The following is a 14,557-nucleotide window of genomic DNA, read 5'->3' on the forward strand; positions in this document are numbered from 1 at the left end:
GCGGGGGCAGCGGGCGGGCGCAGCGACCGGGGCCTGGGCGGGGATCCGGGCAGCGACCGAGGCGGCGGCAGCGCCCCGGGCCCGTCGCCCCCTCCCCTTGGGCGGGGGGAGCCGCTGCATGGGGCCGGGGGGTCGGCCCTGCTGCGCTGAGCGGCGGCGGCGGCGGCGGCGGACCCCCCAGGCGGGCTGGGGCTAAGCCCGGGGCCGGGGCGGGGGCTCCGGGGAGACCATGCCCGGAGGCCGGCCGGCCGCAGCATGGCTCACGGGCCCGGCGCGCTGATGCTCAAGTGCGTGGTGGTCGGTGACGGGGCGGTGGGCAAGACGTGCCTACTCATGAGCTATGCCAACGACGCCTTCCCGGAGGAGTACGTGCCCACCGTCTTCGACCACTACGCAGGTAAGCTTCGGAAGTGCTGACTAAGGGGCAGCTCCCCAGGCCGGGAACTTTGGAGCAACTTTGGATGAGCCCCCTCGCCGCCTCCCCTGCGTGCGCTCCCCGCCCCTCCCCCGCCGCGCCCTCCACTGGGCGCCCGGCCCCACCCCCAGGCTCTCCCTCGGGCAGCCCCCTTGCCAGCTAGACCTACTCCTCTTCCCACCCCGCCCCCCCAATCCTGGAGCCCAGTCCCGCGTCCCGCGTCCCGCGTCCCGGCGCCCGGCATTTCCCAACCCCCTCGGTGCTCCGGGCCGACCTCCTTGACCTTCCTACAGTCGCCTTCCCAACAGTCTCATATCCCTAGGGGGAAACGTGGCTACGGGACTTGGGAGAAGGGAGTGGGTAGCTGGGGCCACTTCATCCCAACCTCACCCCCCACTTCACTGTGAGCCTGGGAAAAAGGGTGGCATCTCCCTGGGACTCCCGCCTGCGAGCGCTGGTTTGGGAGGCGAGGGTCCTGGTGGGGAACAGAATTGCCCCAGAGTCTAGGTAATTGAGCTTCTCTCCCCGCCCCCACTTCTGCCCTTGCAGTCAGCGTCACCGTGGGGGGCAAGCAGTACCTCCTGGGACTCTATGACACAGCGGGACAGGTGAGTGTCTTGGCCCCGGCCAACACCCCGCTCCCTTTCCCCAATTTAGGATGATCGCGAAGAGCCTTTAGAAACTGAGGTGTCTAGGAGCGAGGGTGTGTCTGCGAGGGCCCCTCTGGATCAAGTATTTCTTTGAGTCAGCACATTGGGAAAAAGATAAAACCTCAGCAACAAAGGCAGACCAGCCCACCCCATGTGAACCCCTGGGCTGAAAGTTTTTGCCTGTGTGTGCCTTCGGTGTGGTGCCTGGTGTGTGGGTCCCAACTCCTGTTGCAAAGTGGCAGCAGCCAATCCTGAAGTGCCCTTATTTTTAGTTGCAGATGACCAGGTCTCCCCTCACAGCCTTTGTCTGGTCCCTCATTGGTGAGTGGTCTGCCTGCCCGAGGAGCCTGATTGGTGGGAAATGGCATCATCTAATATGATGGGAAGGCATTTGGTCCTGGTTATGTTTATTACAACATCATTGCACTCTGGGACTCAAGTCCCTGGAAACGTAATTTGTGGTGTTACTGAGGACCACAGGGAAAAAAAGAAAAGAAACAACAACCATCCAGCCACTCCCTGGGGCAGGGAGAGGAAGGAAGGGTTAGGAGTTCAGCCTGAACCTTGGAGGAAGAGCTTTTGTTGTTGTCATTCCCTAGGAAGGCCAGGTGACTTCGTCTGGGTTTTCTTTGGTAGAAATCACTGTGCAGAAAGAAAATGCACCCTCCTCCTGTCAGCCTCTAACCATTATTGGCAAATTAGAGGTGGCTTCTGAAGGACTGAAGTCTCCTTTCTGACTCTGTCCCAGCTCCACCCTTTTCCCAAACCCACTTTTGCTGTGGGCCTAAGATGTGTGATGAAGTTTTGCAAAATCCAGCCGTGTGATTAGACCTGAAAATTCAGATGGAAGTTTCTACGCGTTATCCTGACTTGAGTTCTTCAGGACATGTGGGCAGTTGAGGGCCTTAGAGATTGTCTGTAGGGAATGTCCAACAGTGCAGTTTCCTTATGCGTAAAAAATTCAGACCATTCCCCTGGGCATATATTATATGCTAGATGCTTAGCGTTGAGTCTGGCACAGACTTGGTAGGTCAGTAAAGAGGAGGTTTTCTTTGTAACTCATCTAGATCTGGGTTTCAGAATTGTAGCGTCAGGTTAGATTCTGGAAAATGTCTTCTCGGGGGGCACCTCAATGTGACCTCTGGTTTCTGTACTGTGAAGTTAGCGGAGCCTCTGAGAGAGACTGTTAGAATAGACTCTATAGAGTAGTCTCAAAAGAGAGAGTGTTGGCAGAGAGAGGTGCCTAAGGCCACCCCCTCTCACCAAACTGACCCAGGTCAGTATAACCGGTTCTTTTTAGATTTTTTTTTTTTAATGTGGATGATTTTTGAAGTCTTTATTGAATTTGTTACAGTATTGCTCTGTTTTATATTTTGGTTTTTTGCGCGGAGACATATGAGGTCTTAGCTCCTGATCAGAGATAGAACCTCCACTCCCTGCATTGGAAGGCAAAGTCTTAACCTCTGGACCACCGGGGAAGTCCCAGTATAACCAGTTCTTAGCTTTCCAGGACCGCTTTTCATTACCTGCCTTGTAGCTACTCCTTCTGTCATGGATGGCAATAGGCAGAACCCATTCAATCAAATAAGACCAATGTTTAAGCAGTACAGCTGGTAAACAACAGGTTGAAATTATTGGTTGAAAGGAGAGAGGTTTTTAAGAATTGTCTCTAATTTTAACTTCTCTCACTAGTGCCTCTTCCCTTTTCTTTGTTACTTGTCACCATGACTGTTTTTTGACCACGAGCCCTGTTCAACAGGACGTGTATATGTCAGAGCTGTTCTGTGCACATTCAAATCTGACTAATATTTGCTGACTTTCTTCTTGGTACATATCAGGCCAGGGTCATCCACATGCAAATATTATATCATCGTCTCCACTAAACAACCCCATGAGATAGGTGATCCACTTTCTTTGCAGATGAAGAAAGCAGCTTAAAGGAGCTAGGTCGCTGATCTAAGGTCATGCAGCTACTGAAGGGCGTTGCTGGGGTTACGTCATGGGTCTGAATCTACCCTAGTTAGAGGTGGTTATATACACAGGAAGCCATGGGAGGTGCTGATATACCACCTGGGTTGATTGGGTTGCTTGTATGTCTCTAGACATGGTCCCTGGAATCTTCACAGCTACTCTCTGTGTGGGGGTTATATGCCAGTCCTGCAAAGGAAATAACTCAGGTCCGAAGAGTCAACTGCTCTGTCCAGTGGAGATTGTAAGCTGTATACCTAGTGGGATCAACCTATTAGTGATCAAAGTTTACTCCTTTTACCCAGTGGTGGATCACCTATTCTGTTGACCAAGAGGTGGACTTAGGCCCCCTTGGTGTTTCTCCCAGTGTCTAAGACTTTTCTTAGCAATAATTCATCTTTCAGCATCCAAGCATTTATTATTAATAAGCAATCTTATCAATATAATCCTCAATGAGATTAAATGAGTGCCTATTTTGTACCCGTGTGTGTCTGTGGTCAGTCTCTTCAGTCATATCCGGCTCTTTGCAACTCGATGGTACCTAGCCCTGCACTAAGCACCTGGGGGCTACAAAGAATAAACTTAAGATAGGGATCTGCCATGGCCAATGACAGCATAGGTGAAAGTGTTTGAATTAGATACCATGTGTGTTATATAGGAGGTACTTGTGTTATACTTGGGCATTAAGGCATCATGCCTTTATGAATTGATATCAGATTAATCTTACAATAATACTAGTGATCAAGAAACACATATACATGTAGAGAGAAATTTTAAAGTCTAATGGGCACCGGAAAAAAAAGCCCATGGGCTTTGGAACCAAATGAGCTTCGGCCCGGATCTCTACTTGGCTGAACTGTTCTTGTGATTCTTACCACATTATTAACCTTCTTTGTGATCTAGTAAAAATGTAGATAATTAAAATCTGCCCTGCACTGTTGTAGGCCAACTTAAATTGTTTACTGTGCAGAAAGCAGCTGACACTATTCTTCATTCATAGTAGTAGATGTGTAATAAATATTTGGAGAAATTACTGTGCTCCACTGTGGGCAGTTTTGTGGGGTGAAGGGGTCGCAGGTGGAAGAGGGCAGCGTGTTATACTTGGAGTTGATAGAAATTCCACTAGGATGCCAGATCCTAGAGCCTTTTGAGTGGAGCCGTGGTGCCAACTTTGTCCTTCAGAATTCCCACAGTCCCCATCACATGTACCCCATGGGTACATGGACACAGTTGAATGCTCCCTTCTCTAAATGCCCTGTTGTGTCAGATGATTTTCCTTTCTCAATCAGAACATACATCCCCAATGACAGAACTCTTAGCAAAATGAAGAGTTCAGTGTAGAATTTGAGGACCAAGTAGGATATGTAGGTTTCAGGGGATGCTACTTTGGGAGGTAGGTTGGGATGGGGAAGGAACTCATTCAGATGTTCACTTCTGGGTACTTCCCTGGTGGTTCAGTGCTTTGGATTCTGCACTTCCAATGCAGGGGGCACAGGTTTGATCCCTGGTTGAGGAGCTAAGATCCTACCTGAGGCCAGAAAAAAATACAAAAAGTTTTTAAAAATAAAGTATAATGTTCACTGTGTACTTGTGTGCTCTCTGTATTTGAGTCATTGCAACAGCACCTTCCTCGGGTTGGTTGGGAGTTCTAGTCTGGTCACCTACTCTTGGGTTCCCTCTTAAAAAAATTGTTAATTTTTATTTTTTAGCTGCCCTGTTTGGCATGTGGGATCTTGGTTCTCCAACCAGGGATCAAACCTGAGCCCTCTGCTTTGGCAGCATGGGGTCCTAACCACTGGACCACCAGGGAAGTCCCATTGGGTCCCCTCTTTGACCCCCGTCGAGTTCAAAGCCATGTAACAATGGCCCAATTTATGTATTAAAGAGCATATTAGAACAATTCAAGAGGTGGCTGTAGCAGATGACCTCTTGCCTTCCAGAGCAGGCAGTTTCCCCCTTCACCTCTGCTGGTGGCGGAGAGAGAGAGAACATGAGTGTGATGGGCACTGTTAGTCCGGTCACGTGCTCTGCCTGGACACATCCCTCAACACCACCAGATTAGGCCAAAGGGAAGCCCCCCTCTCTTGGCCAAGACCCTGGGTGGCCCAGGAGCAGGCCCAATATTTTACTGCCAAGCCCTTCAGAGTGGAAGTTGAGGACACTCCCTCCTCTTCCCTGGGGCCTGTTGAGGGTCTGGCTTCCGGCCTGGGCCTCTGCAGTGCTTCTCCTTTCTTGCCCAGCTTTCAGGGCTCTGAGGTCGGCTCTGCAGCCCTTCTGTCTGCTCACAGAGGGGCTAGAGGGTGAGATTTTTCCCTCCTGCCTCTGTACAGGGAGCTTGGGGGAAGTGGAAAGGGCTCTGGCAGATGAGCTGGTGGGAGCTGCCTGGCAAGCTGCTCTCCAGCACCCGGCTGATCTCTTAATCCTTGGCAGGAAGGCAGAACTTGATACCTTGAAGAGGGAAGGACAGACGCCCAGTTTATCCCAGGTCCCGGAATACCCACACTCAAGAGGGTGTGTGTTGGGGCTGAGTTTGGGTTCCCGAGAGTTCCAGATTTAGTCACTGCCTCAGTGTGTACACATCCATATGTGTGCTTTGGGGTGTACTGTTGCTATATGTGTTAACTTGAACACACACAAGTTCAAGGATGCATACAGGAGAGCTATAAATACCTTAGCTCAGGTGTCCCCGGGGGTTGGTGCAGGGACAGGCGAGGTCTGTTTCTTACTTGTCGTAACCCAGCAGCTGTGGCTCCCTTACAAGCCCTCTGGGTGCCCAGGAAAGCACTTCCCTTCCAGAAGGGAATCTCCAAGGCCGGCAGCCTGGGAATGCCCCGCCTTCAGTGTTTCCTTGGGTAGCACCCAAGGGCCCAGGGTCACGGGAAGGGGGAGGGGAAAGCCCAGGGAATTGCCATTCATGGAACACCTCCTGCCTTCAGGCCACCATCCTCACGAAACCTTCCGAGGTGGACTCTTCCCTGCTGAGGGAGTTGAGGGAGTGGGCTTGTGAAAACCAGACCCAGAGAAAGGTTTTCCTTAGTTTGGAGGGGTCTGCAGGGAAGATCAGTGGGACTCAGGAAGTGCCTACTCTCGTCACCAGGCCTCCAGGTCCCTGTACCCTCTCACTCGTCCTGAGGGGCCAGGGAGCAGAATTTGAGAGGAGCTGCAGTGTCCCTTTCAGACACCAGCCGCAACAGGTGAGATGCTGGCACTGAGCACCCTGGTTTCCCTTAGTAACCTACTGTAGCTTTGTCATCTCTGCGTTTTGCTAACCTTTTTAGAAGCTATTTATATCTCTAGCCTGCACTGCATCATAGGGAATGCTGGTTTCCTCCCCCGCCTGGGGAAGGTGGATGGCCTTTTTTTGCTCCAAAGCCTTTGCGGTGGCCAAAGGTCCTGTGTCCCCCGTCTTGGGACTCTGATGCGGGTTTGGGATGTGGTCCTCTGATCCATCTGGCTTCACTTCTGTTATGATTCTCTCAAAGTTTGGTGACATTTACGCTCTGGGAACCAAAGCTTCACAGCAGGTGTATCAGGAATGGTGTCACAGGTGTGCCCAGACACCATCCGCTCGGCTCTGCGGGGGACGGGGCAGTGTGCAGCCTCCAGGGAGCTGAGCACATGCGGTCCTTTCTATGTGTGCCAGGATGTGAAAAAGGTGGGAAGCACTGCTTTAAAGCTCATGGGTCAGAAGCCTTATGGGGCGCTGGGTGTTTGCGGTTTTGTTGTGGAATTTGGGGTTTCAAGAGATGAGCCCTAATGGTATTAAAACAACACAAAGCAGAGCTACTCTCCCTGGGGCTATCAGTTTCTAGCAATGACACATGTGTTGGCAGCAGCTGGTACTACTGAGAGGCCTCAGACACAGAATAGCAGTATACAAGGAGGAGGAAAGAGAGGCTGTTACAAAGAAATTAAGCCCAAGACCACACATGTCTTTAAAATTTGTGTGCCTCAGCTGAATTTGTTTGCAGTCAGAGGGCTTGGTTTTGCCCTAATTTGGCGTGCTTGGGTCAAGGAGCAGCTTTCCTTGCCCTCAGCAGTTTGCTGTTCCTCTTTTAGTTCCTGGCAGACAGCTGCTTTGCACGAGGAGGCGAGGGGAGACCCAGCCAGGGCGGCTGCGCACGGTGGCAGGCTGGCCGCGGCGAGCCATCAGAGCCCTTCCCCGGGTCTCCCAGCCCTCCTGAGTTCAGTCCTTCCAGATCTGCTGCCTGCAGGTCTGGCTCCATTCCCTCTAAGCTCTGTGAGGACAGGCAACTGTATTTCTTTTTCTCCATCATGTTTCCAGCTCGTAGCCCAGTGTCTGGTGCGTGGTAAGCCTACAATGAATATTTCTTAAATTGAGTTGATTCCCATTTGGCTGCCAACCCATTTCTGCTAAAAGGTTAACCAAAGACTAGGGTTATTGCTCTTAAATAAGAGCTTCTGGCTCACCCCCTTTCTTGGGAAAAAAAGCTTTGTAAATTTAGTAGGAGTTTCTTAAGTTTCAAAGAAGTGACAGGCATGTAGGTAAGCAGCAGGCCAACAGTGTTATCGCCTCTTTCGGACCCTGGGGGCCTTTAGTATCACCTGTGGGTCCGTCCCCCAGTGCCATCTCAAGCATCTTTCCTGAGGCTTCTCAGTCTCAAATCCCCTGGGGAGGAGGCAACTTGGCAGTAAATGTATGGGTGTTGGATTGTCTAGAACATCTTTGAATCCCGCTTCTCGTCTCTGTGTGAGAGCGTCAGGCAGCCCAGCTTCTTCCCTCCCTATAAAGTGGGGAGATAATGGCCACCTTGCAAGGTTCCATCAGGGTTAGAGATGGTCCCAAATGGCCTGGCACTCAATCTGTGACAATGGTCCAGGTCAACTTTGGGGGTTTCACCAGTTCAGTTCAGCTGGTGTTGATTCAGGGCTGGCTCTGTGTGTCAGTCTCCTGGGGGAGGAGAAAAGGGGGGTCAGATGGCATAAGGGTTCTCCTATGCAACAGGGAATACTCCACGTGTGAAACCGAGAGCCACATGGTCCCGCTGAGAGGAGGTGGTCCAGACAAGCTTTTGGAAGTTGTTGGCTTGCAGGAAGAGATAGAAGGCAGCACAGTAGGCTGGTTACAATGGTGGGCCCCCACATTGGACTGCCAGGATCCACTTCTCAGCAAGGGTCTTGACCTCTCAAAACCTCAGTTGCCTTATCTGTAAAATGGGGATTATTAAATCAGAGCTTTCCAGCTCCCAAGTAAGGGATTTTTCTCAGCCTCAAGGCAGCTGGGTGGGGCCTAGGATGGACAGCCCTGGGCTCAGGTTGTCCCTTCCAGCTCAATCAGCCTGACCTCAGTCACTTACCTCAGGGCCCCTCTACCCCACCCACTGTGTGCTGAACACATATCTCTTTTCTCTCCTGTGGAGTGAAAGCTTGAGAAGCAGTGGGCTAAATGAGGTCACACAGGCAGAGGTGCATGGAGAACTGATATTCTGGGTAGAGAGGAAGAGCATGGGGAGTGCAGGCGTGGAGTGTCCCTTATGTGTCTTTTCATGGTACCCCAGATCCCTGCTATCAGTGTCAGCATGTGGGGTAGGGATGAGTACTAAATTATGGAGTTTTTCACCTGGTGACAGCTTAGTAATTAGAGAGATATTAAGCTGGTGCTGCGTTACTTGTTGATTTTAGTAGAAGAGCAGAACATGGGGGAAGGGGCTGCTGTTTCATTTAAAGTGACTGAGTAGAGGCTTAGCCACCACCTGTCCCCATCCCCACACAAGCCAGCCCTTTCCAGACAGAGGGTGGACTCTGGGCTTCAATAATGACACCCTCATCATTGAATGGTATTCTTACAGGGTACAAAGCCTGTTTCATGTCATGCCTCCATGAGGCCTCTCACCTGCTCTGTGAGTAAAGAAAGCGGGTTGCCATTGTCTCCTGTGCAGGTTCAGGGAAGTTAAGTAACTTCTTTATACCACAACGGCTGATAAAAGGCAAAATGAAGGTTGCAGGCCAGACTGCCCAACTGCAAGGCCTGGGTTCTTTATGTTAAATCGCTCACATGAATCAGCTTGATGGTGTTATATGTCTCCTTTATATCATGTACACTCCATTGATGTTTCATTTAACAGTGTATTCCAGGCCTGTTGCTTTTCTGGATGGAAGAGCGGGTAGGATGGGGCACCCACTCTTGGGACACCAGGGGCTGCTCCTGAAATGGCCGTTAAAGAGACCCCCACCGCACCCCCACCCTGGGAGATTAAGGGCATTTCCATGTGTAACTTCCATTCTTGCTGAAAGAGGCCGTCCCCTGCATCGTACTGGAGGCTGCACTGCCACTGAGGCTGTGGAAGAAGCTTCGTGCTGGTACCTGTGTTGCCTCTTCCCAGGAAGGAGGACCGGGCTGTGCTTGGTGCACCTTCGTGTTGTCAGCCCTGCTTGCCTGCCAGCCCTGACTTGACTGGAGTATGTGTGCGGCAGCAACTGGGCAGGGCCGTGACAGCCAGCAAATGGCAGGTGTCTTTTCCATCCCATAGGGGCTGCCCCAGGCTTTTCTTTTCTCCCTTTAGGGGTTTTCTTATTTAGGTAAAAATTGCTGTTTTCAACCTGTTTGTCTCTCTTCCATCGGGTATGCCCTGCATATGCACCCAGAGGCTCCCTCTGCCACCCACGCCTCATTTTGCCTGCCTTCCTGCGTATCCCGTTGACACCACCTCAGCTCCCACATCCCACAGCCTGGGCTGCATCCTGCCACTGAGGCTGCCAGGACTGGATGAAAACGTTCATTCACTCAGTCAGCAAACATTCCTTGAGCACCAGTCTGGGCCACCGGTACCTGTGCCAGGGGCGGGGCTTACAAGACAGGTCAGGCCCTGCCGCCGGAAGCTCACAGTTCAGCAAAAGGGGCAAGGGAGTAGGTGCCTGTTCATCAGGGGACGCAGAGGGGGCTGGGTTCTGTCCTTCCCAAGCAATGACCTGCTCCTAAGAGCTAAGCTACCTAGGATTCTCCAGGTCGATTTTAGGTGAAGAAAGTGCCAGGTTGGATTCTTACATGTACTCAATGCTCAGCAAGGGTTTGAATTACTACGTGTGTGCATGCCGAGTTGCTTCAGTCGTGTCTGACTCTTTGCAACCCTAGGGACTATAGCTGCCAGGCTCCTCTGTTCATGGGATTCTCCAGGCAAGAATACTGGAGTGGGTTGCCATGCCCTTCTCCTGGGGATCTTTCTGACCCAGGGATCAAACCCGAATCTCTTATGTCTCCTGTGTTGGCAGGTGGGTTCTTAACCACTAGCACTACTTGGGAAGCCCTTGAATTAAACTACACTGATTCTCAAATGTGGTTCTCAAGCCAACATGTGTCTCCTGGGAATTTGTTAGACATCCAGACTCTTAGGCTTCACCCCAGACCTCCTGAATCAGAAAATCTGGGACAACTCTGGTATAACAGGCCCTCCAGGTGATTCTGATACAACTGAAATATCAGAGCCACCATTAACGAATAACTGAACCTCATGTATCTCCTCATAGCAAGGCACCTCCTCTCCCCCAACACGTGTGTATACACACACATACACACACGTGCTGTATACCTGCTCTGCTTACACATTGTCTCCAGAGTGCAGTACATAACTTATTCATCTTTTAACCCCTATCCATCCAAACACGCCTACACACCCCTTGTCTCTAGTTCTTTACATGCGGTTGGGACGCTCTCTATGTTGGAATGAATTGAATCATTCAGCCAATGGTGCCGCCTTCCTCACTCGTCTGGTGGAGATGGGGCTGAGGCAGTATCAGCAGCAGAAAACGGAAGCAGAACTTCTTAAGCTGCTCTTGGCTCCAGTGGTATGCTGTCTGGGCCAGGGTGTGCACACAGTAGGCTCCATGAGTATACTTTGATGAAACCCAAGTGTCAAGCCATGTTCTCCCCTGTACTGTAAGCAGCCAGACACATTTGAGGCTTAGGCCCTGCTGTGTTCACTGTAGCTGAGGTTAGCACTCTGGGAGGTGACAGGCCCGCCCCTGAGGACAATGCTGCTTCGGTTTGTGCTAAATTAGTTACAGAGCAACAGGTGGGCATGACATCCTTTTGTATTGAAACTCCCCAGGCAGGTCACTGGGACAGGCCATTACTCAGACACTCTTCTCAGCTGTAATTACTTTTCAGGCTGACCATGGCTGTCTGTGTAAGTGTCCTCCTCCAGTCCCCTTCCCTTCCCCCACTTTTGAATTCCTCCTTCATTCCTTTCTTTCCTCCTCCTTTTTTTCTCTCTTGCTCTTTCTTCTGTTCAAAACTTGTTCCAGTGTAGAAAGACCATCCTCTTTCAAATGAGCTAATGGTTGGGATTATAAATGAGTTGGCTCAAGTGTGCCCTCTGTAAGAGCTGCCACTGAGGGAAAGCATTTAATTCTTATTGTCCAGCTTGATTAAAATTCCATTTACCCCAGCTTAATTTTCAAAGAGCTGTCCTTCCCAGTTAGCTGATAAAGGATTCCTAATTAAGGTGTTTCTCGGGGCCTCCCTGGCCCTGGAGGAATGGGGAAGGGCTGGAGGTGAGAGGGTTTCTTGCAGTCTTCAGACAGGGGCCTTGTCTGGCAGGAGGGAGTTTCTGGTCTTTATCCAGTCTGCAGAAAGTGAGAAGGTCCTTCTGAGTCCCAGGCATCCCATGAGCTCCTCCTCTGAGGCTCCAGCCCTCTTAAGGACTGAACTCCTTTGAATTTCAGCTGAGAAACTCATCTATAGGCTCTAGCCTAGCACTTCACTTTATTCTTGTGTAAATCTTTACTCAGCCCCGGATTGTAAGCCCTGGGAATGGGGAGGAGCGGGCTGCAAGTGGCACGTGCACTCAGCACAGCTCACAACCAGGTGTGTGTTGGATTTAGGGGACTCTGTCAGAAAGGTAATCATGGAAAGTACTTTCCCCGTGACTTTACATCTCCTCCATCAGCTCATTTTAAAGGGGATTCTGACCTGTCTGGATGTTATTGAAGTTCTTTAAAATCAGGTTATATGTGGTCATTATAAGGTGTTGTCCACTGAAGCATAGTAAAACTCTTTTCTTAACTCATGGATGCCATTAGCAGAAAGGCTTCCAGGCCTATTTGGATAAAATACTGGACAGGATGTGTGCTGTTCTCCAGCAAGTCTGGATCTTTAGGATCCCTTCAATGTGTTTTATGTTAGGTGTCTCTCTGTTAAAAGCAGGGGGTTGGTGGGGAGCCTGGACATCCTGCTGCTGGGTCAGGCATTGTGGAAGCATCAGTCTAGGCAATCTGGTATTATGAACAAAGCAATTCCTCAGAAGTTTCTCATGGGCCAGACTGCTTGATGTATAAGTTTACTCCTCTTTCCTTTTTAAAAGTTGAGGTATTATTCATATTCAGCAGGTTTTACATATTCACAAAGTTGTATAACCATCACCACTATTTAATTCCAGAACACATTCTCATCATTCCCCAAAGAAACCCTGTACCTACTAATACTCTCCACTCCCCTCTCCCCCTAGCTTTTAGCAACCACTAATCTACTTTTTGTCCCTGTGGATTTGCCAGTTCTGGCCATTTCATACAAGTGGAGTCACACAAGAAGTGACCCTTGTGTCTGGTTTCTTTCCCTTAGCATCATGTTCTTAGAGTTCCCTCATGCTGTAGAGTAACCCGTACTTCATTTCTTTTTGTGGCCGAATAATCCTTGCCTGTCCTTTTTATTCCTTTGTGTCAGTCTTCATTACATGAATGTTCTGCCTGAACCCTGGAAGCCGCTTTCTGAAGTTCTGCCGGTCGTGTCTTCTGGTGCGCTCTTCATCGCGGCCTGCAGAAGGGTTCGGGGCTGGCCTCCCTCTGCTCTTTCAGTGTTCCAGTTCTGCTGCCTGTGTTCATAATCCTCCCCACCTCCCGCCATCCACACCCTTAAGTACATGAGTATCTGTTAAATATAGGTGACATGAGGAGCATAAAGATCCGTCAGATAGGATTCTTCCTCTGTAGGAGCTTAGAGTCTATTGCAAAGAGAAGATACAGACTGTGAAAGTGAAAGATGCTCAGTCGTGTCCCACTCTTTGTGACCCCATGGACTATACAGTCTATGGAATTCTCCAGACTGGAGTGGGTAGCTGTTCCCTTCTCCGGGGGATCTTCCCAACCAAGGGCTGGAACCCAAGTCTCCCGAATTGCAGGTGGATTACTTACCACCTGAGCCACCAGGAAAGTCCATATGACCAAATGAAAGCAGAAAATGGGATGTGCCAAGAAAAGGTAGGAGTGTGAGGATCGTCATAGAGGTGCCTGACTGCCATGCTGCTTGCCTGGAGCCTCCCAGAGAGCTCAGCCCTCAGTGGGGCCATTGAGACTTAGAAACCTGATTTCACTGAGGCATTCACACATCATCAGGTCCATGGGTCTGATTTGTGTTAATTCATACAGATCCAGATACAAACAAGGCTGTAGAGGGATTAACTTTCCATGTGGTCTCATTGGAAAAATGGACACAAGCCATAAACCAGCAGCTCACAAGGAAGAAAAGCCAATAGCCAAAGAACACACAAAATGCAGAGATATGAAAATAAAACCTTTTTTTCACTTATCAAATTGAACATGAGAAAAACTGATATTCAGAAGTCAGGGAAGAGGATGCTTTATGTACAGTTCAGTAAAAACTGATACAGTCCATTTGGAAGTTAATTTGGCAAAGATAGTTACATTTTCAATGATCCATTTCTATGAATTTATGCCAGGGAAACATTCAGTGTACACAAAGATTTACATAAAAATAATGTTATTCAAAGTGATACTTATAACAATGATAAATATAAACACATTAATGCCTAGTAAAAAGGGATTTGTTAAAGGATAGCATGATGTGTATTAAAGTAATCACAGCCATTAAAAACTGCTTTCAACGGATATGTAAAGATATATGAAAAGGCTGGTGGTATGTTAAGTGTGAAAAAGCAGGAATCAAAACTGTAGCATGATTACAACTTTGAAAAAGATGCATAATGTGTAAGAAAAAAATTGGTACAAAATTGTCAAAATGTTAATCTGTTGGCTCTAGGTGGTGATGGTGAATATTTTTAGAAATTTACTTCTTTATTCTGTTTTCCTTCAATTTATACAAAAAAGGTTGCTTTGTTTTATTGAATTTATATATACAAATGGCTTAAGTTTTAAAGAGTCAACAGTTCTGTAAGATCCTGTTATGGAAAAACAAAAGATTCCTCTCCACTTCTCTGTAGAAAAGTCCTTCCACTCCCCCAAGGCAAGTACTTTCAATTCTTAGCAGTTTATTTTGGTAAAAGAAATCCTCTGTTGCCTTCACACTGTGAATGATGAGGCTTTAGCTCTCTTTCAGAGTATCTTCCACTTCCCATCCACCCATCCCCAGGAGCAATATGGTCATTTTCGTTTGATTATTGACCCATCGTTATATCTTTACTTCTGCATTAGCACAGCTGAGCCATGTAATATACTCTAATTACTTTTCCTTCTTTGTGCTACGTTTTGTTTCCCTGGAATTACTACTTATTTTGCTTCTTCCTTTGCTAAGTTTTCATTGTATATCTATTTC

The 14,557-nt window shown here is 49.1% G+C and overlaps 1 protein-coding gene across 2 annotated transcripts in view; it reads left to right on the plus strand.

Annotated features, from left to right (window-relative positions):
- Positions 1-237: 237 nt before the first annotated feature.
- RHOQ (ras homolog family member Q) overlaps positions 238-14,557 on the plus strand; it is a 40,919-nt gene continuing 26,599 nt past the window's right edge. For both annotated transcript variants that reach the window (XM_052648057.1, XM_052648058.1), the window contains exons 1-2: positions 238-397; positions 965-1,023. In XM_052648057.1, coding sequence (XP_052504017.1) covers positions 256-397; positions 965-1,023 — 201 coding nt within the window. In that variant the 5' untranslated portion in view covers positions 238-255. The remainder of the gene's footprint in view (positions 398-964; positions 1,024-14,557) is intronic.

Source organism: Budorcas taxicolor, chromosome 11 (assembly GCF_023091745.1).
Source record: "Budorcas taxicolor isolate Tak-1 chromosome 11, Takin1.1, whole genome shotgun sequence".
Lineage (NCBI taxonomy): Eukaryota > Metazoa > Chordata > Mammalia > Artiodactyla > Bovidae > Budorcas > Budorcas taxicolor.